Below are 22202 nucleotides of genomic sequence, written 5' to 3'. Positions count from 1 at the left end.
ATGAGCTCCCCATCCCTGCCACTCCCCTGGGGCATAAAAGGAGAGCTTCCTGCTTGCATCCTTCCCAGAGCAGCTTCAGACAACCCCAGCAAGCCCCGAGGTTGCCTGCCTTGGTTCCCTGATCCCCATCTCCACCCTGTCCCCATCCCTGCTGCCGCCCTGCCACCCAGGCTGTCGTCACCTCCTCAGATGAACGCATATTTTCACCCCGTATTTATTAATGAGGTGGACGTTTAGGATTTCTTGTTGTCTTTCACCCCAAAGAAACGTGCCTCCTTTCTCTCAGGGGACTCGCCTTGCCTGAGATTTTGCCTCGGCGTTCACTAACCCCCCAGGTGAGGTTGGAGACGTTCCAGTGAGGGCTGTTTGGATGTGGCACACACACAGACACGTCCATAAACACTGATCTCAGTTACATTTATAGAAAGGCACCAAAACAGAGAAACCTCCCCCAGCTTCCTGCGCCTGCTGCCATCCGCAGCCCGGGACGGGGCCGAGCTGGGCACAAGGCCAGGAGGGGAGGCAGGAGGAGGGCGGGCAGGGACGGCGGCTGCGCCCCGAGCCCCCCGCGGGCAGCGCTGGAGCCGTCCTGGGCCGGCCCCGGCCTCTCCTCCATGGGGTGCAGCATCCCCCTACCCTGGGCTCTGCCCCAGCCCGCGAGGCACCCGTGAGCACAGGAATGTTAACAGGGGTGGTAATCCCTAAACGGGCAGGAGATCATTTCTAGCCTCTTTATCACCCGACATCGTGGTTCAGAGAAGCTAGAGAACCGTGGAAGTCCTTCAAGCACTTTTCAAAAGGAAAAACCCTCGCGCTGTGCCAACTTTCCATCAAGTTTTCACTGGAGAACCGTGCAAAGTGCCAGAGCGAAGAGGTAGGACTGGGAGCAGCTCCTCAGACACGGGCACCCGACTCGAGCACAGCGCTGGACCCGCGGTGTGTGTGTGCTCCCCGCTGCCAGCAGCGCTTTGCTTCAGCACCTGCAAATCCACCGCGTCCTCAGAGGCCGGGAGTGGGAGCAGCCCCGCTCAGCCTGCGGGAACAAAATCAGAGGATTTGGCTGGGGAGGGCTGGGCTGGGCTGGTGCAGTCCCAAACCACGGCATGGGCTGGGCACTGGTGGCTGGGCTCGTTCCTGCGTCTGCTGCTGTGAGCTCTTCGTGCCGTAAGCAAGCCAGACCTCCCCTTGTCCCCTCTTTTATTCATGGTGGATTTGCTGCAACAGCTCGCTTGGTCCTGTAGAAGCCAAGCTGGGGTGAAACCCTTATTTCGTTTTTTCTTTCAAAATCCAATCTGAAGCTCTTTGAGGTTTTGGTATGGATATCCATAGTGCTGGTTTGCATTGAGACCCTCAAAAACAAGTTTAAAGAGGAAGAAACCCAAGGAGGGGCTGCCAGCAGTGGGATTCTGCAGGGAGGTCTGTCCAGGAGCAGAAAGCATCAGCTTCTGCACGGCAGCCAGCAGCTGCCAGCACTGAGCAGCGCGGGGAAGGGCTGGAAGGAGGGCGGCAGGCATTGCATAGCTTGTGCAGTAGCTCATGCTTCAATTTCCAAGAAAGATAAACCCTCTCCTGCTGCCAGATGATGATGCAGACGTGGTGCTGCTGGAGGAGCCGTGCCAGGGGCTGTGGTCGTACTCGGCGCCGGGCTCAGCCGTCCCCATCACGGCACCGGGGTGCTCATCCCCCAGCCCGCAGGCAGCACCCCCAGCACCCACTGCCACCCGTCCTCACCCCCGGGGCAGGATGCACCCCACTCACCGCTCGATGATGCTGTTGTTGAACTGGAGGTCACACGTCACTGACTTCATCTGCTCCAGCAGCTCCTGCATCCTGCCAGACACACAGCGAGGGGCTTACACGGGGGCTGCCCGGAGACCCCTGCCCGCCGGAGAAGCAGAAGCGGTGGCTGAGCAGCAGGGATGCCCCAAACCACGGGCACTGAGCTGGGATGACACCGGGCAGCCCCAGCCCCACACCAGCCCTGCAGAGCCGAAGCCAGAGCCCTGGTGCTGTCCCACGGAGGACGAGCAGCAGGCGGTGGCACTGTCCCCACAGCACCAGGCTGTCCATGAGCCCCCTTCCAAACACTCACTGGAAAGCCATCTCCCGGCGGGCCTGGCTCAGGGGGACGGGGGAAGGCACCGGGGGGACCAGGGCCGGGCTCCGTTTCTCCGTCAAGGCCATCTGGGAAAAGGTGTCCAACGCCTGCAGAGATGGAGACATTTGGCAGCTCCAGCACCCAGAGAGCTGTGGCCTCACCCGCGGGTGCTGTGTGCGTGCAGCCTCCCCGTGGGCACCCTGCTTAGCTGAGGGACCAGAGGGTGACCAAACACCTGGGGAAATGACACCTGTATGGTCACACCCAGCACACCACCTCGTCAGGAGAGGCAGAATGACCTAACCAAAGGGCATCGGCCGGTGGCTGTGCCCCAAGGTGTCAGATAATCCACCGTGACAGCTGGAGGTGACACGTCGGCTCTTCTACCGCTGCCGTTTCCTGCCTGCTGAGCACAAACTCCCCAGCACCACGCCGTCAGTTTTGGACTCAGTGCCACAGCCAAAGGTTCACCCAGCCCTTGTTCTGCTCAGCGGAGCAAAGCAAACTCCCAAAACTCCAAGCATAACTCCACAAATCCACAGCAAGTTGTTGAAACGCGCCCGGTGCTTCCCCCCCGAGCAGGGCGGCAGCGCGGGGACCTACGTGCTGCAGGCACTCCTGGCACTCCATTGCCTCCACGCCGCAGGTGCCGATGCGGTTGCTGAGCCTCTTCAGATGCTTTTTTGTCTCACACACCTTCCTAGAAAGGAAAAATGATGCTAAAAACTCCAGTCAGTGTTTGTCAGCAATTGAGATTATCAGTGTGTTTTTTTTTAGTTTGTTTTGTTTTTTTAATTTTGCATCGCTTTCTGCGAACCAAGCTGGCTCAGCGTTAAAATCCCAAGGGAAAGATTCACCATGGTGTTGTGACTGCAGCCGCCACAGGCAAGGCCATCCAAACAGCACCGACAGCAAGCTAATTAGGGGAAGCGTGGCTTACACGGGGCCAGCTCCAGAGCACCGCTTCTGCCTCCTCTGTCCCCTGCAGAGGACTGAGCTCCTAGTCAAGGTGGGTGCCAGGTTTTGTACCCCACCCGTGGGCTCTCCTTTCACACCTGAAGCCCATAAAGGTCAGAAAATTCCCCCCTCAGCCCACCGTGCCCAGGCTCCAGCCCATGGGAACCCCTTTAGGTTTTGGGGCTGATCCCCTGATCCTGCCAGCTCTGGGGCAATGGGGCCACGCAGCCAGCAGGTGCCTCAGCAGTGACACAGCTTAGTATAAAAAAAAGTTTGTTTTGGCTTTAAAAAAAAAAAAAAAAGAAAGAATATTTAAGGTGAATGGTCCACCTCTGGTCCCCAGAAAACAGCCACTGCACCACAAACCCTCGCTGCCAGCAGGAAGAAACCCAAAATAAGGCAATTACAACTCAAGTAAAAACAATTTTTAAATATCCAGTTGTGACTCACAATGCATCCTGCCTAAGGACAGAAAAAACAGATGCAAAAATACTGCAGGAAAACAAGCAGCAGCTTCTCTCCCTCCTCTGAGTAAACGCAGAAGCCCTGCTTGGGCACGGACGGGGCTCGTGCTTTGGGGACAGATTTCATCCTGGGACAAAGCTGCCCCCGAAGCCGAGGGGAGATTTAAGAGCAGCGTGAGGGGATGTGGCAGGAGGTGAGCCCCCACTGTGGGTAATAATTTCTGCCCCCAAAACAAAACCTCACCGTGGTGAGGGTTTGCAGAGAGACACCCCCAGCTTCGCCCGCTGAGGCTGGAGAGGGGAGGGCGCAGGGGAACTGCCCGCTGCCCCTGGGGACCTTTGGGCATCTCGGACAAATCCCTGGCCTAAAAATCCCCCCAGCACTAAATCCAATGCAATGCTCCATGCCGGAAATCAGGACCAGGTCAGAGGCACAGTTCGATCCTAAGGCACTGTAGAAAATCTTTCTCTCACCTACACGTACGGCCCGTGCGAATGGACAATCTGCTCTACAGGCAACCTTGCAATAAAAATCCAATTCCTGCGACATCCCCCCCTTCTGAGCGCCTCCCCCCAGCCCGCTCCTTCTCGCTGTAATAGGCAGTGGATTGTGCTCAATCGCTGCAGCTTAACTTGCCCTTTGCTTCATTCCCCAAACACCGCTTAGCGTAACACCTCTCCTAACAGCCAGATCCCTTTGTCTCCGCAGGAATCTTGGCCTGATAAAATAACCTCCGAGGAGGGAATCCGGCGGCATCAAGGGGAGCTGCAAGTTCACATTGAGCAGGGCTGGCTTCAGCCTTACAAGAGCCGGGTACGGGATAAGGAGCGGATACACAGAAGGCACACGGAGCTTCTCTGAGGTCTGAAGCCCTCGCTGCTGCTGGAGCCCCCCTTGCCCACCCCCTCGCCCACCCCATGTCCCACGGGGCTGTGCCGGGCCAGGATCCCCAGACCCCACGTGCTGGTACCTCATCCTGCTGCTGTGCAGGGCCAGGACGTCCTGGTACTGCCGCACGCACTCGTCCTGGAAAATCAGCAGAACCTTCCTGGCCAAATGCCCCAAATTCACCCTGAAAGCAGGAGAGGCAAGGGGGGAAGGGAGCAGATGTTATTTCCTGAAAGGCACGAAAATGAAAGGCCCAGGTTACACAGCAGCAGGACTGAAGCTGGCTCCCGAAGGGGGGGGAGAGGGACTGGACAAGCGGTGGTGCCAAGAAAATGAAACCGAAGCAGGACAAAGAAGAGATTTCAATTCCCCTCTTTCAATGGAAAATGAAAGGAGAATTTTTACAGATAGAAAAGCCCCACAGGCACTGTGCCACCGCTGAAAGCCAGGCAGGTAGGGAAGCACTTCCCCTGGAACCGACACATCCTAAAGGACCATTTCAGGGGATAAACGAGCCCCAGACTGAGCGAGCAGAGCGGCAGCAGCTGGCCTGAAATGTTCTTGTTCCCCGCAGGGCTCTTTGCCCCGGGAACGTTTTGCATCCCCGTGCGATGCTCTCGGAAATGCCAAATGTGCGCCTGGCAACGCTTTGGGGCCAGAAGGGGAGGGGGTGCTGCTCACTTGTCCAGCTTGTGAATCTGCTCCTCGTTGTAGCCCAGCCCTGGGGGAGGAAAGACACAGGTCACCTGCTGGAGCCAGCTCCACGCGTTTTTGTGCTCCTAACCCAATAAACGGGCAATTTCACCATGCCCAGATCACTGGGGAGGCTTTTCAGGGCTTCATTCCCCAGGATTACTGGCACGGGACAGAAACCAGCAGGGAAATAATTTGTTTTTCCCCCAGGTCAGTGCAGGGACGCCCCCCAGTGCACCCCAGGACTCACGCGGACAATTTCTGGCCTTCCTGAACTGCTTGTGTATGAGCTGCATCTTCTCCAGGCAGCACTCGAGCTGCTGGATGCTGTGAAACAAGGACAGGGAAGGAGGCGTGAGGCCACAGGAGGAAGGCTAGGAGATGGGGTACCCGCCCCCGGCTACCCAGCTCGGCCCCAAAATCAAACCCAAACCAGCAAAACCTTCCCGGGGGTTTTGGTAGAGCCGCTCTGCAAACCTTTTGTCTTCGTGCGCTTGTTGCCTGTGCTGCACCAGCTCGGACAAAATGCCATCCAGTGCCCCCTGGAAGTCGTAGATGCTGTGGGAGCACTGGGAAAGCTCCTCCACGACCTGCAGGTGAGGAAGGGAGGTGGGGGCCGGCTCCTGCCAGCGCCGCCTGCACCCATGGGTGCTCCCAGCCCCTGCCTCGCTGCTCACCCTCTGCAGCCGGCTCTTCACCACCGCCAAGTCCTTCAGAGCCGGCAGCCCGCTGCCTCCGGGAAGAGCCTCGTACCTGAGGACAAGGAACCTTCCTCAGTATTCAGGGGTGGACATGAATAAACCATCACCTGGGCACAGAAACACCTCCCTGGGGGAGCGGGGCAGTGGTCGGCTCAGGCAATAAATCCCAGCTCAGGCACCCAACCAGAGCCACGAGATGCAAAGCTCTGATCGGTAAAAACTCGCCCCGTGGTGTCCCATTTGTTCCAAAATGTCTGATTTTATGTGAGCCGGCCTCACGCTGGCTGATGGGGAGCACGGCACCCCGGCACAGTTCCCCCCCTGCCCTGTCTGCCTCCTCCTCGTGCTTACTCTGTGGTTGAGGGCTGCAACAGCCCAAAAACCCTGAGCAGGAGCCAGAGCCCAAGGACTCCTCCTGGGCTCACACAAAACCAGACCCTGACAATTAAAAGCTGAAGCAAAGAGGGAGAAGCAGCCACGGCGGCTCACTTCCCACACAGTCTGCACAAGAAGCAAAAAAAGCCTCTTGTGCTCCAGCTGCCAGCTCACTCCTGGAATTTATTCCTGATTATTCAGGCACCTTGGAGACCCCATAGCTGAGCTGCGATATTGGGATGACGGCAGCAGCATCGGAGCCTCCCCAGCCTGCTGCCCTGGCACCTTTGTGGGTCCTGCCTGCCCCTGCTCCCAGCACCCAGCACCCAGCACCCAGCCGGCAGAGCCACCCCTGCACTTACAGCCCGCGGGTCTTCACCTCCAGCAGCTGCAGGCTGGTGAGCACCGTGTTCACCCCTCTCCTCTGCTCCAAAACCCTTGAGCACTCCGATTTCAGGTTCCCACTGCCACGAGAGAAAACGGCTTGTCCTGATTTCTGCCTGCCCCGGCAGTGCCAGGGCTCAGCTTGTGGCTCCCCCGGGCTGCTTGTAGGAGAATGAGGGGCTGGGGGCTCTGGAAGGGGCTGGGATGGGTGGGAGGGTGCTGGGAGGGTGCTGGTCGGTGGGCACTGCACAGGTACGGCACAAAGAGCTCCTGCCCCAGGGGAATGCAGAAGATGGTGAAAATGCACCATGAAGGTTTTAATAATGAAGATGATGATGATGTTTTCCTCAGCCTGAAAAAGGTGACCCAAAAGCAGCAAACGGGGGCAGGAACATCCTCAGACACTGAGCCCCCATCCGGGTGTAGCCCCCTCCCAACCTGGCACCTGCGTCCCTTGCATGGGGACGCTGTGCTCCCTCCCAGTGCCCCCACTGCCTGCAGAGGCTGGAAAACCCTGAGCGTTTCAACCCTTAACACAAATCTCCCGGTGAAACGGGGAGGGACGGGCGGCCCCAGCACTCACATCACCCAGTGCAGGCCCCTGGCCACCAGCTCCTGGCAGCGCCGCAGCGCCTGGGCGATCCGCAGCGTCTGGTGCACGGCGCCCACCGCACTCTGCAAGGCAAAGGGGTTGGACCCGATGATCTCTCGGGGTCCCTTCCAGCCCCTACGATTCTGTGATTCTGTGAAAGGGACGGTGCTGGTGGCTGTGTCCCCGCTGCCAGGCTCCCCGTGGCCATCCCCACCTACCTTGGCGGTGCTGCAGTCGGCCACGACGTCCACCTTGGGGACAAACTTTGGGAAGTCGAGCGCCGCTGGAGAGATGGAGAGCAGTCAGCCAGGAGGCTTCGGGGAAGACCAGCAGGGACGGCTCCTGCCAGCCCTACAAGCCCCCAAGCTGCTCAGGGTGTCAGGAACGGGAGCAGCTGCAATGCTCGAGGCTTAGCGCAGCTCTCCGAGATATTTTGGGAACGGGGGTGAAGGCACGAGCTGCCACAGAGCACACACAGGAACATCTTTGGGGGAACTGACCCTGAAACCTTCCAGTCCTGCCCCAGCCCCATTGCTCTGCCACCTCCTGCTCTGCCTTGGACTCCATCAGGACGATCCTTTAAGCAAACCCCTCTGATGCTGCCCACCCCGTCCCTGCCACGGGTACTCACGGTCTCTGTATCTCACTCCCACCACCTCTTCTGGCTGCTCGGCGGAGCTCAGCAGGGTCAGCGGGCTGTGCCGCGCGGTTCTGCAGAAGCTGTGGGCCTGCAGGTTGGGATCCAGCTCATACGGGTGACCTTCATAAAAATATTCCTGATGGTGGGGAGCTATGCTCGTTTGTTTGAAGACAGCGTCTAAAAACTTGCTGGTACTGAAAATTAAAAAAAAATATATGAAAGGATGGAGAATGAGCCGTGAGGTTTGCGTTCAGGTTTCCATTGCTCTAGCAGGCTGCCGGCATCTCCTTGTGGCAAAACTGCGCAGAGGCCAGCGGGGCCCCTCCGGAGCTCAATTCCCAAATTCACCCGGCCTCTCCCGGGGGTTCCTTACGTGTTGTAGGGGTGGATGTAGATGCGATGCGAGGAAGCCTGCTGCAGGGAGAAGACGTCGACCACGATCCTGTGCAGAATGTCGTTGGTTTCTGCAAAAAACTGATCGAACCCCCAGCACTTCTCCTGATCCGCCTCCAGGATATTGGCCAGGATGGGTATGAGCTGGTCCTTCAGCCCCCTGCGGCAGCAAGAGGAGAACGAGGAGAGGTTTTGTGCATATCGCTGTAACCACAGGCCATGGGGGGGTCTCGGCAGGGGCAGGGTGCAGCTGCAGCCCCACGGGGAGCGGGGCCGGGACGCGGGACCCGCAGTGCCACTGGGGACACTCACGCCGAGAGCTGGCAGGTGACAGGCAGCTCGTAGCTCCACTCGATGCTCCCGTTCTCCTGCCTCTGCACGCCTGCGATGGCCCCGGGGGGCTTCTCGGTGGTGATTTTGTACCTGGGGGGAGGAAACGGCTCGGTTTGTCCTCGGTGAAAGGAGCCGGGAGACACCCGTCTGGGCACCACGGCCCTCGGGTGCAGTAAAGAGGGAAAGGAGAGCGTGTGAGCGGGCTGGGGAGGGCACAATTTACAAAAAGAAAACACAACACGGAGATAGAGAATAGCTCAAGAAGCAGTCAAAAAGTTTCACACGAACATTACCCCTAACTTCTTCAACTGTTTAGCCCCTGAATAAACATTTGGAAGGTAAGCAGGACAAATGGACACAGCCCCCCACCATGCTGTGTACGCTCCCCACACCGCAGAGAGCACGCAGCCAGCCACGAGCTACATTTCCAGGCTCTCTGGGTTTTATGGGGTCGAGCCACCCTGCAGTCAGAGGGTGCTGCAGGCAGGCACCGAGCCGCCACCAGCTCGTCCTGCAGCCCCCAGCCGCCGAGCCTCCCGGTACCCACATGGTCTCCTTGTTCCTGCGGGGTCCCCCGAAGGGGACGAAGGGCAGGCTGCCGGTGGCAGCGTGGTAGAAGGTGACGCCGATGCTCCACAGGTCGACGGTGACGCCGTAGGCCTTCTGCTGCGGCTTGCGCAGTACGGCTCGCTCGTACATGTCCGGGTGCTGGAGGGGTGAAGCAGAGAGTGGTGCTGCCCTGGGGCATTTAAAACTGCTCCTTTGGGGCTCTTCTGCTGCGACCCCAAAGGAAAACGTGGCCCGGGGGGCTGCAAGCAAAATGCTGAGCCCCTCTCTTTGAAACTCGTAGCCCCTTTGACTTGGGGCTCTGTAGGTCACTGCTTCTCCCCGTGTTGCCCCGCTGTTGGAGGGATGGGGACTGGGACCCCACAGGACACCCCGTGGCCACCAGACCGTCCCCGTGCCCTACTCACGAGATACTCCTCGGTCCCGTAGACGGACACAAACTTTTCGTCATCTTCCAGCTCTCGGGCAGCCCCAAAATCCGTCAGCTTGTAGATGCTCTGCCCGTCTTCGCCCACCAGCCGCATGATGTTGCCGGGTTTGATGTCCCTGTGCACCACGCCGTTCTCGCGCAGGTGGTTCATCCCCGCCACTGGGAGCAGGAGGGAAGCGTGGGCCTGGGGCTCTCTGCTCAAGCGGGCTTTGGGTGAATGCAGGGGTAAAAGAAGGACCAGAGCGGGGACAGGCCTCAGGGCTGGCTGTGTGTTCATGGGAACCAGCGTGACTTTGGGGAAATGGAGCCGAGGAGCGAGCACGTGGGGAAGCACAGCCCAGTCCCATTGCTGCTGGGCAAGGAGATTTTTGGGTTTCCCCCAGAGCAGCGCTCACCGACCCAACCTGCCCCAGGTGCTATCTCTGAGCGTACAGGCTGCCCTAAACGCCCACAACCCCAGCACCGAGTGGTCCCAGCCTGTCCCAGAGCCCCAGGAATGGGGACGGGGATGGGGACAGGGACGGGGCCGCATGCAGCCCCCGCTCACCCACGCACTGCAGCACGATGAGGAACTCGGGCTCGGCCAAGCCGAAGGCGTTCGCTGGGTCCTCGAGGACGTTGAGCAAGCTGCCGCTCGAGCAGTACTCCATCACCAGCACCTTCTGCTTGCTGCTGCCCTGCAGCAGGGAGCGGCGGTGAGGCCGCGGGCGGCTGCCCCATCCCGGCACTGCCGGCACCGTGGTTTCTGAGCTGTGGCCCCGCTTACCGTCTCCTCCACGGCAAATAACCTGACGATGTTTTTATGGTTCAGCTTCCTCAGCATCTCGAACTCCCTCATCTGCACCTCCTGCGGGCGGAGGTAGCTGGCATTGTTGAAGACCTTCACAGCGACCAGCTCCCCTGATTTCTGGGAAAGGAGGAAAAGGAGAAAAAGGAAATGGAGCATCACCCTGCCTGTGCCCCGAACAGCAACGTTAGCTCCAGCACTGCTCTCTCAGCCCGCTCTGGATGCAAACTGTGCTCACAACAGAGCTTGCTTTCTGAACAGGCTTCCTCAGCCTTTGCTGTCTGCATTGCAAAAGCCAGAGATATCGCTCGGCTCTGTTTGCTTCCTGCCTCTGAAGCCCATGTGCTCGGTGGGAGCGTGTTTATGCTGCTGTCACAGGCCCCCACCTGCTCTCTGCAGGACAGGGCTGTTTTCAAAGCATCCTCCCAGCCCTGAGCCCCGCAGAGGCAGCTTGCTTAATAAACTTCAAAGGCCAGTGGGGCTGAAAGTCTCTGTTCCAGCCCTGGCAAGTGTTTGCATGATGTATGCAAATCGCCACGGATGGGGTTTTCAAAACCTCTGGGCATTCCCCAGAGCAGCTCCACCTCGATGCAGGGAGCACCCGCACTGTGAGCCCCAGTGAGCCCTAAAAGCGGCCCTCACCCCACAGAACTCTGCTGGGGGAAGCAACCAAGGGAAAAAAAATGAAAATAAAACCCAAACAGCCCCAGCACTGCCGGCAGCTGTGGCTCACGGCAGGGCGAGGGCAAGCGGAGCATCCCCGTGCTGCGGGGCAGGAGGGCTGGGGCATGGGGGCACCGTGGTTTTGGGGCATCCACCACCCCCTTCTAACCCTCCCTGGCACCTCCTCACCTTGTTGCGAGCTTTGTAGACGGAGGCCGTGGCGCCCTGGCCCAGAAGATCGTCCGTGCTCCAGAGGTAGTTGGGGGTGCTCTGCATCGCCTGCACCGCCGCTGTGGGGAAGCACAGAGGTCACCCTGGCGGCTGCTCGCATCCCCCTGCCCGGCCCCACCACCACGTGCCCGGCCGTTTGTCTGCCTGGCTGTCCGTCCGTCTGCTCCTGGCAGTGCCCGGGGACACTGACGGCACAGCATGGCCCCGGCAAGCAGCTCCCAGCCTCCTACCTCGCCGGCGCCGCTCTGCGCCAAGGGCTGCGCATGAGAGGCAGGGAGGACGCCGTTGGCTCTGCCCAAAACCACCCGGCCGCTGGGACCTGTCGGGGCCAGCAGCAAAACACTGACAGATGCAAAAAGAAAAAAAAAAAAAAAAAAAAAAAAAAAAAAAAAAAACCACACACAACACACAAGCAAACAGAGCTGCAAGGTGGAGGGAGGCACCTCCCCGCTGCGAGAATAGAAACCTATGGGATTGCAAAACTCGCTCTGCGAGAATCAGCTGCGGCTGGAGGAGGAAATGCTTCAGCTTCCTGCTCGAGAAAAAAATTCCCAGTGTTGCAGCCGTCCCCAGGCCCGGGCTGGGACAGCCTCTGCTGAAGGCAAACAGCGCTGGGCACCGGCCAGCACCCAGCCCTGCCCGGGGTGGGCAGAGGGGAGGCAGAGGCAGAGCAGGATGAGTGCCCGGGGGCTGTGTTTGGCCTCCATCAGCAGTGCCAGGCTCCCAGGCATGGCCCTGCCGTGCCCGTTTGGTGCTGTGTGCTCACTGCTGGCCCTGGCTGCCCCGGGGCAGTCTGCAGCATTGCGCATGGGGGTGTGCTCAGGGCGGGCTGCTGGCACTGCTCTGCTTACGGAGCCACCGGGTGCTCAGAGCCCCACCAGGGGCTTCTCCAGAGCAGAGAAGCCTGCAGCAGTCGTGTTTTTACCAAGTCTTCTCCATAGCTCCAGGAGGAGATGGATTTATTGTGACCTGTCCATCTCCAGGAGCTGCTTTTCAGAAGTTACAGGTCCCAGAGGCTTCCCACAGCCAGCTGCCAGGACGGCTCAGCTCCTCCGGCCGTGCCCCAAAACCTCTCTGCTTGTGCAAGCCCAGCGTGCTCCCAGCAGCCGAGCCACACCGCGGGGGCTGCTGCATGGCTCCAGCAGTGCCCACACACCCCAGAAGCACAGAATGATCCCTGCAACCACGTTCATTCACCCCAGACCCTCCTGTTCCCTGGGGGTGTTCCTACAGACCCCAGGCCCAGCTGGCTCCCGGCTGTGCCATCACCGCGGCGCTCAGCAGCTCCCCGTCCCCGGCCTTTGAGCCTGCCCCAGGTGAAGCTGCCCCAAAGAAGCGCAGAGAAGGCGAGAGGAAGCAGGTGCAGACAGAGCAAACAAGGCTGCCGCCCTCCCCAGCCGCAAACCCTTCCCCCATGTGTGTGAAGCACCGGATCCGGCCCGGCCCCAGCGCCTGCAAACACTGCCAGCGGCTGTCGGCAGCAAGCAAAGGGCAGAGGGGAGATTTTGGGGCATTCCCCAGCCCCGGCTGCTCCCAAGCTGCACCTTCGGCATTGCTCTCACCGTATTTCAGTGATCAAGGACTTCTCATCTCAGTAGGGAAAACCAAGGGAGGCCGTGGTGGGGCTCAGCGTCACCATCCCCACGTGCACAGGGGCTCGGCCATGCAGCAGCAGCACCCAGCGTCCCCAGAGAGGGGCCAGAACTGGCCCCAGATGCTCAGATCCTGGCTCTGATGGGGAAAAAGTTGGTGGGGAGGGCACAGGGGGCACAGCCCAGGCCTGGAGCTGCTGGCTGAGGGGTGCAGGGTGCGGGATGTGGGGTGCTCAGGGCACCCTCCCACTGCCTGCACACCCAGCTCGCTTCCCCTGCTCACTTTCTGCCTTGCAGTGCCCCCACCTCGCCTTGCCCAGCCTCAGCGCCAGCAGCCTGGGTCCCTCGGTCAGGAATTTCTTTGGGCTCACAGGGCCGTGTCTAGGAGCTCTCCTGGCAGAATGGAGCCTGCATCTGTGTTTGAGTCTGCGAGCACGAGATGCACGCAAGGAGGGGATGCGACGCTTCACTGCCCTGCACACCAACTCCGTGCCTAACTCGCTCGCTAATTACAGCCGAGCTTCGTTTCCCGGCCACGTGAGGGGCTGCCCGACAGAGCACGGCGCGGTGCTGAGCCAGCGGGGCCTGGTGGCGGTCACGGCAGCCACAGAAGCGAGGCGCCGCGGCGCCGAGAGCAAAGCCACCTCGCTGCAGCTCCGCTAACGGGAAGAGAAAGGGACGGACGACTTCTCGAAGTCGTTTCCAGCCTTGTTTGCGACGGGCTGGGGACATTTCAGAGACCTTTCCCCACGCAGATAAAAACCGCAGCTCGTTTCGCATCTCAGGCCTGCACCCAAACCGCGCGGATGGGAGCCGTTAAGGCCAGGGAGAGGCGAAGTGAAACCCGCCGAGGGAAATGCCGAAATTTCTCCCCGAGCTGCCCACGGGCACCCCGCGCCCCTCGCCTGCTCCCACCCCTCGCGGGACTCAGCTCCTCGCTGCAAAAAGAAACCGAAAGGGAGGCGTTAAGGCCACAACCCCCCCTCCCCCAAGGTGTTCTCTCGGCTTTCTGACCCGTACGCGTGGGTTCAGCTTTCACCGACAGTGAGCAGAGCTGGGCTGGCGGTGGGTAAAGGCAGGCAGGAAATAACCAAAATGCTTTATAACGCCCCAAAAGGATTATTGGCGGTTGTGCAGCAAGGCTGCTCGCAGGAAGGGAGTTGGGAAGGAGGGATTCGAGCAGGGAGGGAGCTCGGGAGGAAGGGTTTGAGCAGGGAGAGAGCTCGGGAGGAAGGGTTTGCGCCATCAGCGCCTGCTCCAGGCGGGGGCAGCAGAGCCCCACCGATGCTGCAGCCCCCGCACGGCTCCGGCCCCGCGGCCGGGGGGGGTCGGGGGGAGCCGCGCCCTCCCCGCAGCTGCAGCCCCGACCCCGCTCCCCCTTCTGGGGCTAAAGGTGGGGGGAAAGGAGACGATAGAAAGGGGGCAAGGGGTTACAGCATCCTCCTCTGCGCTGCTGGAGAACCATAATCATTTGCCCCTATGGCAGTTCCGCTTCCCAGCTCGTGGTTATTAAAAAAAAAAAAAAAAGGCCAAAAATGCACACACACACCCCCCCAGCCTGCCCCCTGCATCCCCTGGGAATCAAAAATCAAAGGGGGCTCAGGGAGGGGGCTCCTCCCTCCCGATCCGTTATCAACCAGGGGACTGATCCTGGAGCCTCACGGGTGGCCCTGAACAGCCCCAAAAAGTGGGGGGCTTGCGGCTGGAGATGCCCGGGTGGGGGGTACGGGGCGAGCAGCTGCCCCTGGCCCCGCTGCTGCACCCGGGGAGTGGGGGGCTCGGCGGCCCCAGCCCACCTCCAGCACGGCACATCTGGATTCAGCATCAGCAGGGCTGTAATTAATTAATCCCCTCAAACCTAAACAAAGGGAATCCAAAATTACAAGCCCCTGACACAGTTTCCGGGCCGTGTTCTGAAAAAGGCACACTGAAAAGCGGAGATGGGGGGAAAAAACGGTAATAATGTCGGTGACCCAATCCCTAATCTCGATTTTAAATCCTCTTTCCCAGAGAGGGTTTGAGGCCGGTCCTCTCCAGGAAAATGAGGAAGATTAAGCATTTTGCAATCAGGTCATTGCAAGGCAAGTTCATGCTCTGCCGAATCCTGTTACGAGGTGTGTGGGGGCCGAAGAGGAGCAGGGCTGGAAGCACACAAACGTTCCCCGGCTGCCCCCCGGCAAGCAGAGGTGCCCACCTCTGGGGAAGGAAGGAGCCTTGGGAGCCAGGGGCTGCAGACACCACCCACACCCATCCCTCGTGGCAGAAGGGAGCCCCCCTCGGCTGCAGAACTGCGCCCAGCATCCCCAGCACTGGTGTTACTGGGGTGCGCTTTGGGCTCCGGTAACGGCAAGGCTCCTCGCCCACTTGATTCAGTGCTATGAACGGTGACGTGGACTGCTGGATCCTGCAGATTCTTCCTCACTTACCAGAGCCACGTTGCAGACCATGCAAAGCCCCGGGCTGGGGGGGCTGCAGGGAAGGCGCACGCAGGCGATGCTCATCCCCGCTCCCACTCGGACACACGCTCACTCGCACGCCGTACATCATTTACTGGCGCCCATAGGTCAGTATTTCCACCATACCCAAAACATTTATTTCTCCAAAACTATTGCTAATGACAATGGATACATTTTGTAGCCCCAATATGGATTTAACATTTCCAACACGTATACTCCTAATACTGTACAATACTGTACCAAAAGGAAGAAAAAAAAAAAAAAAAAAAAAAAGGATGTACCTCCATATTGTACAGTTATATATACAAAGTACAATTTTACACAGTTTAATATATACACCATATATATATTGGTGTAGAAGACATGAAACAATGGAAACTGTTTTAGCAAGAACATTCCATCCCACCAAACAACTGCTGTTATTAAAACCAAAAAAGCCAACGCACCACACGAGCCTGAGCCCACTATTGCAGGACTGAGGTTTCAGACCAACAGAGAACAAGGTTTCCAGACTTTGCAACCGAACTTTCTTACATTACAGTAGAACCATGACATCGCTGCTATTCTTGAAAATGCATCAGAGGTGGTTTCAACGATTGCCCTGTTTTGGCTACATAGAGCTGGTCTTGTAGAGAACCTGCTGCTTACAAGTATTGCTCCAGCAGTTTGGCACACTCACAAGTCCAATTCCATCGGACTTCAATTATTCGAATTACAGGGCTCTGCCTGGAGAGAAAGGCTGGTGAAGTCCACTTCAAAAGTAAAGTTACAACAGTGCCTTTAAAAGGAAGGGTCCGTCTATTACTCCCATTGCAAACTGCTCAGTATTTACCCTGTACGAAGCGTGGTATATCAAGTATTAACGCAGTCGGGAGCTGCCCTCCCTCTCCGCCTTCGCCTCTTTTTGGCCCATATTCGAAAAATGACACTCTCGTCTCTAACTACGTTATAGGAAGCACAAAATAGAACAGAAAAAAAATAAAAAATCTTACATTTTCCAGGCCTCAAACTGCTGCTTTGGCATCTCTTTGTCCACCAAAATAGACTCGGAGAGCCAAGCCTGGAAAGCGCTCGCTCTGCCTCCCGGCGCCTCGCCTTGGGCCTTGTGCGGGCGCAGGGCAGCGGGTCAAGTATTCGTTTCAAGTACCAGGTTGTTGCACACATAAGAGACGAGCAGAAAAGCTGATCCGGAGAGAGGATTCTTAGAAAGTGACGTGTAAACTCAAACCCAAAGTTCAGTCCAGCCCGCCAGTAAGTGCTCGGCATTTCCTCAGGCCTGCAGGTCGGGGGCGTTCTGCAGGGAGCGTTTCGGCACGAGGGAGCATCGCTCCCTTCTGCCAAGGCCTCTGGTGCTACCAGTCCGCTACAGAACAGCTTCACGTCGGTAACGGCGGTTGTGGGATGTTCACCAATACCAGAGAGAAGCCCACAAAAAGGCTTAAATTTTTTGTGAAAACTAAACGTTTCAGAATAAATAATTCCCCAGCTCGTTACACTCATTTTGCCTGTTCTGTACAGCCTCACTAGCAATAGGAGTGCCCAAATGCTTCCTTTTATTTTTTTAGCTTTTTTTTTTTTTAAAAAAAAAAATCGGTTTTCCTAGCTTGTGAGTGAGTAAATGCATTTACATTTTGCAGCACATTCCTGTACACTTGGGCTTGATCCTGCCAAGCGTGGGTGCCCCGTACCTGGTCCACTGAACTAACACAAGCCTCAGCGCTGCCTCCCGCAAGGCACGGGCCTGCCGCTGTGCTATGCAGGGGCCAGGGAGGTCTCACCAAGCCCACCAGACACATCGCCTCGACGGGCATTTCCCCATCATTATGAGCAAGCTGGGCCCAGCTGAGAACATCATCGACTTTGGGTATTGCCCCTCCGCACACACCTCATGAAGCGACGGAGCATTCCAGTCCACCAGGGAAATGCATGCAAAGGATCTGAAGTGCTAACTAGAGACATTTATTTCTGTTGAAGAAACTCTCTCAAACGCTTAACAAAACCCAAAACCTATACAACGTTCACTGGATTTGAGGTTCTGACACACAAAGGAAAAGAAATGAGGCAGCAAACTCCATCTGCAGTGACCTCTTCTGTCTGAACATCGCCGGAGGGATCCCAAACGTGCCAACAGCCTTCTCACCCTGCACCCAGTGCAAGGTGAGAATTGTAACAGATGGAATTTCTTGCCAAACTGAAGTGTTTTGATTCTGTAAAGAAATTTATGAGAACTTGGTTATCTTAACCTACTTTTGTGCAAGAACAATCTTGCCTTAAAAGAAAAAAATAATCCAACAAAACCCCCCAAAATCAAACATATGAGGTATTCATCACAGGAAACCCAAAGACTCCTTTTAAACAGGTATCAAAATACATACATACACAACGTGTTTCTTCCTGCTGTCACAGTGCACTCTAATTATTTAATCATTTTCATTGCAACAAAATATCCAGTACAGATAAAATGAGAAAAGCTCGCTCATGTCCCATTGCTTTGACATGAAGAACGAATTTACAATTTATCAACTGTGAGCCTTTGGATTACCCTCGAGAGGCAGAAATTTAGCAATCATTAAAGCACACTGCTCAATTCCCAACAAGGGAAATAAAACATAAAAGGTTAGAGCTTCAGAAACTATTAAGATTGATCACCTAAAATTGTATTTTATTTTAAAAGTTTTGCTTTGGATTATTTCAATCCAACATTTGATGAACAAGAACTCTTTGTTCATACAAAGCACTATCAAACAGACATACGTTATTCCAGTTATCAAACACTTCTTGTCTTTATATTTGACACATACATTACATAAAAGTCATGAAAGAATTTCCATGGAAGAGCTAATATTTCTTCTGAATATGAAGATATGAATCAACAGTGATACCTCCCCAAGCAAACCACTGTATCTTATTTGTCCACACTACGTTGGTCTCTTCTACAAGATGCCCACTGGTTTTGCAGGGTGGTGTTGCTATTTCCAGTTTTTCTCTCCCACCTCTCCTGCAACGAACGGTAGCAAAACACTCACGGCAATGTCCTCTCAGCCTGGTACGTTCACAGAGTGAAGCAGACGAGCTAAAAGTTTCCTTTTTGTGTTCTCTCTCCTATGTGTGCGCATGTGTGTGCATGTCCTGCTGGCTGGACAGGCCCAGGTCAGGTGGAAGAGGAAAAGTTCTTCACGCTGCCATATTGCTTGCTGTAAGTTTTAAGTGTCAATCACAGTGCACACCAAAATTCCAGTTGAGTTGCTCAATATACAGTTTATGCTGCTAAGCATATTCCCCTTGACAGTAGGATTGTCCCAGAGCTGTGGATGCTAGAGATAAGCATAGTAATTCACATACAGACAGTTGCTGTTACAGTAACCTGAAGTCTTTATCTCTCGATTTCCATTCATACTTCAGACCTTGAAGACAGAAAAGAGCATCTCCTCCAAATGTGCTGTGTGTGGCTGGACACTTATTCTTAGAAACGTGAATGCTAGGCATAAAAATATAAAGAAAATAAGGCATTACAAATGAGTCAAAGTAAATTTCACAGAGATCCTGCTCTTGACACAGATTAACTTTGGTCATTCACGACCAAACGAAACAAAAGCAAAAATTCCCTACATAAAATAAATGCCAGAAAGTTCTGCCTGAGCGAAAAATTGCAAGTTTAGTTCTTTTTCCCCAAAAGACCAAGTGATTCCTTGGTGGTAGAAGTCCATCAGAACCTGAGAGCAAAGTTCGCTGGTCGCTGTTGGGGATCCTTCCCTGCGAGGTGATCAGGGCACGGTCCATGACAGGCGCGCGCGTACCGCAGTGCTTCCAGGAGAACCGCCGCTACAGATCAGCTAAGGAAAAAGGAATCGCAGAAGTGTTCTCACTGAAACCTTTCTGGTGTCCCCCGGTTGGCATAGGTTCTTAGTTAAGAGCACAAAGAAAGTTGGTCTTTTAAATAAACGCCGCTAATATGGGTGTATTACTGCTGTGGAGATGGGTATGTGTGTAGGGGAGGGATGGGGACACAGTAAAAACCCTGCTCATTTCTCCAAGCAACATCCTTCAATTGATCAGAAAAGTACATTGAAGAAATTGTTCTCAGGTAAGTTTTGCTTGTTTTTAAATTACTAAGTGCCAATTATAACGACCTTGCAGTCACAAGGAAGCTAACGTGTGAGAAACCCATAAATTTAAAAGAAAAAGATAAATGGAAGAGGAAAATAACTTCTCTTATCTTGTCCTTGCCTGAATTCATTTGATGAAAACATAAGATGTGCAGCTACTTTTTAAATCCCAAAAAACCTTGGCAACAAGGTGAACTAAGGGCCAGAGTCTCCTCACTCCTGGGACCGTGAGATCTTCTTCACCGTTGTAAGTGGCACACGCCTTCTTTTTTAAAAAAAATTAAATAAATGTTTGCATTGTGGAAAATTCTCAGTAGAGTACAAAAAGAGTTCATGCAGCCTGCTGGCGGCTGAAGCATTTGCTGTCTACCATATAAATACATACACCAAGAATCATTCACGTCTGCAGAGTCCTACGAAGGCATGCCATCTACCAAAGAACACGCGGGGAAGCCACTCCAGAAGCTGCATGCTGTCACGTCACCGTCCCAAGCAGCGTTTCTTACACCACTCTATAAGAGCAGAGACCCCTAAAGCAGTTCACAGCGGTCACGGCCACTGACCCGAGCATTTACAGCCAGAAACAGGGAGAAGATACAAAGCTTGAGAACTTCTGCTTGAAGTTTTACAGTGCTTGTAATTGGGATTTTGGTAAGGATCCATCTTGATATATGACCAAAGCAAGAACGTGTGCGTTAGTAAATGAACTCCCATGAGAGTATGCAAGATTTCAGAAGTTAACTTGTTTTTACATTCAGTCTCCTGAGACCACACACCACATCATAGCCTACGGGCCGAAAATTACACTGGAAAACAATAAAGCTGTTTTTAAATATGGGAGAGCAAAAAGGGGGAAAACAGCTAGATTGTCCATAAGCAACCACTGGGCTCTCTCTTATGCTCCTAAACCTCAGGAACATATTTGTTTATATTTGCACAGACACATATTACATATAACTCCACAAAATCTAAGAGCGTTCCAGAGTAAACTATTTTTCATGACAAGTGTCGTCTAAAGGATGAGGCCGGACGGCCAAGAGCCTTGGCCCTGCGGGGAGGAACGGGGCAGCAAACAAACAAAACCCGAGGATGTAATGGAAGTTGAGACAGACCCTTAACCACAGTGGCACCAGCGGGCGACATAATAATAATGCACAAGAAACAGGCATGTCCAAGCTCCACGTAACTAGTGGCACCAAAACATGCAATAGACTAAAATCTATCCTATTGTTTCCCTGTGATAAATGAAACACAGAATATATAAGTCACTACACCAGTATTCAGAACAGGATGCCACCAAATATTTCTTTCGGTGGCCAAACACTTTGAACAAGGCATCAACAAGAAACCAAGATCCAACTCATCACTATTTTGTGTTTTCCTCCTCAGCTTCACAGTGACCCGATAGTGGATTTCCTAAGCGTGGCACGAAGCGTTTTGCCTTACGAACATCACTGATGCGGGTACATGGGACGAGGTTGTTACCACTTAATTCACTCCCAGGAAGAGCTCCCAGCAGTAAGTAGCAGTCCACAACTAACCTTCAGCAGAAGTTCAAAAATTAGTTAAATAGGAATCGTGATGTCTTTTAGCACAGTCTCTTCATCCGAAACAACACAGCTATATCCACAGTGCAGCATCAAGTTTGTCAGACAGTACAGGACTTGTCAGTAGGCTGCTGAGATGCAGAGGAGGCAACGCCAGGGCTCGTGGCGTTTGATTTGGGGAAAACTGTAGGCTTCGGCCGGGTCGCTGGAGGTTTCACCTGGGTGGCCATTTTGACCGACTTCACTGGCCTGAAGGTGCAGGGGATGTCGCCGGCGGTGCTGGCGCTGCGCTGGAAAGCTGGTTCAGTGTCCTTGAGGATCTGAGTGTGCAGAGGGCTGGAAGGTTCGGAGGTGGGGGCCACCACTGGAGAGGTTTTCAAAGGCTCCAGGGTGTCGAGGACAACATCTGGCGCGTGCTTGACGCTGCTTTGCCTCTCCAGCTCCCGCAGCTCGTTCAGAGCAGAGTTCATAGTAGCTTCAATGTCCTGCAAACACAAAAGAGAAACCGAGTCAGTCACAGAACCCAGACACATAAATAGGGAGATAAAGTCAGTCTTGGAGAACTACGCATTTGTTTTCAGTCTGTAAACACCAATGCTCACATCAATTAGCAGGTTGATGGCCTTCAGGTGACAAAGTGAAACTCATGACAAACTATACTTGCTACGTACCCTTATATACTGAAGCCAAAAAGCAGTAATAGGTTCTTTTTCTTATCTTCAGGGAATAGAAAAAATTGCTAACACTTTTTTGATGCTAATCTAGTCCCTTACTGATCCCAGGGTATCCAGATGCTGCTTGGAATTCAAAGCTGACTCCACGCCCAAAGTGCAGCAACGAGCACAAAAGCAGGTGGTTCAAAATGCTGGGATCCACTCCTGTATTTTAATGGGCAGGTGAGATTCAGGAGAGCAAACTCTTAAAAAATGGAAAACCTGAAGATTTTGACACTGCTGATGGGCCGCACTGAGTGCCGAAATCCTTGTGTGATGTTGCCCCATCGGTCTCCCTGCCGCCCAAGCAGCCTCACCTTCCCGGAGCGGTATTACACAGGACGCAAAACTTTCATGTTTTAAAAAACACAGAAACATCAGAAACACACACGGAAGTCCAAGTTGACATTTCTATGTCCTCTTATATTACATTTATTAACAAATGAACAAAAAGCACTTTGCTATTTTAAAAAACAGGCTTTTTTGTTCTCGGCTACATGAGGACCTACATGTCTGCTGGAGCCTGCCTGCAGAGCCCACTGGTGCACAGAACTCACTGGAGAGCAGAGGAGCTTAGCCTTTCTGTGACTC

The 22202-nt window shown here is 55.0% G+C and overlaps 2 protein-coding genes across 9 annotated transcripts in view; both read right to left on the bottom strand.

Annotated features, from left to right (window-relative positions):
* Nucleotides 1-398: 398 nt before the first annotated feature.
* IKBKE (inhibitor of nuclear factor kappa B kinase subunit epsilon) lies at nt 399-11664 on the bottom strand. 7 transcript variants are annotated; one of them, XM_082778483.1, is made up of 22 exons: nt 11608-11664; nt 11428-11516; nt 11156-11256; nt 10283-10423; nt 10064-10193; nt 9494-9723; nt 9067-9227; nt 8499-8609; nt 8167-8346; nt 7785-7987; nt 7372-7436; nt 7145-7236; nt 6540-6641; nt 5779-5854; nt 5579-5691; nt 5352-5428; nt 5090-5129; nt 4491-4592; nt 2702-2798; nt 2093-2205; nt 1759-1830; nt 399-1033 (listed from the first exon to the last, which is right to left on the bottom strand). In XM_082778483.1, the coding sequence occupies exons 3-22, from the start codon at nt 11240-11242 to the stop codon at nt 1000-1002; spliced, it is 2226 nt and encodes a 741-aa protein (XP_082634609.1). In that variant the 5' UTR covers nt 11243-11256; nt 11428-11516; nt 11608-11664; the 3' UTR covers nt 399-999. The 7 variants fall into 7 exon arrangements, with proteins under 7 accessions (XP_082634609.1, XP_082634608.1, XP_082634610.1 ...); XM_082778482.1 differs by lacking the exon at nt 11608-11664 and having other exon boundaries at nt 11428-11559; XM_082778484.1 differs by lacking the exon at nt 11608-11664 and having other exon boundaries at nt 9494-9675; nt 11428-11559.
* A 5519-nt stretch (nt 11665-17183) lies between these two features.
* SRGAP2 (SLIT-ROBO Rho GTPase activating protein 2) overlaps nt 17184-22202 on the bottom strand; it is a 102025-nt gene continuing 97006 nt past the window's right edge. For both annotated transcript variants that reach the window (XM_082778538.1, XM_082778539.1), the window contains exon 23: nt 17184-21383. In XM_082778538.1, coding sequence (XP_082634664.1) covers nt 21000-21383 — 384 coding nt within the window. In that variant the 3' untranslated portion in view covers nt 17184-20999. The remainder of the gene's footprint in view (nt 21384-22202) is intronic.

The sequence above is a fragment of the Aythya marila genome, assembly GCF_965140915.1.
Source record: "Aythya marila genome assembly, chromosome: 24".
Classification (NCBI taxonomy): domain Eukaryota; kingdom Metazoa; phylum Chordata; class Aves; order Anseriformes; family Anatidae; genus Aythya; species Aythya marila.
This window is presented reverse-complemented; position numbering and strand designations above follow the sequence as displayed.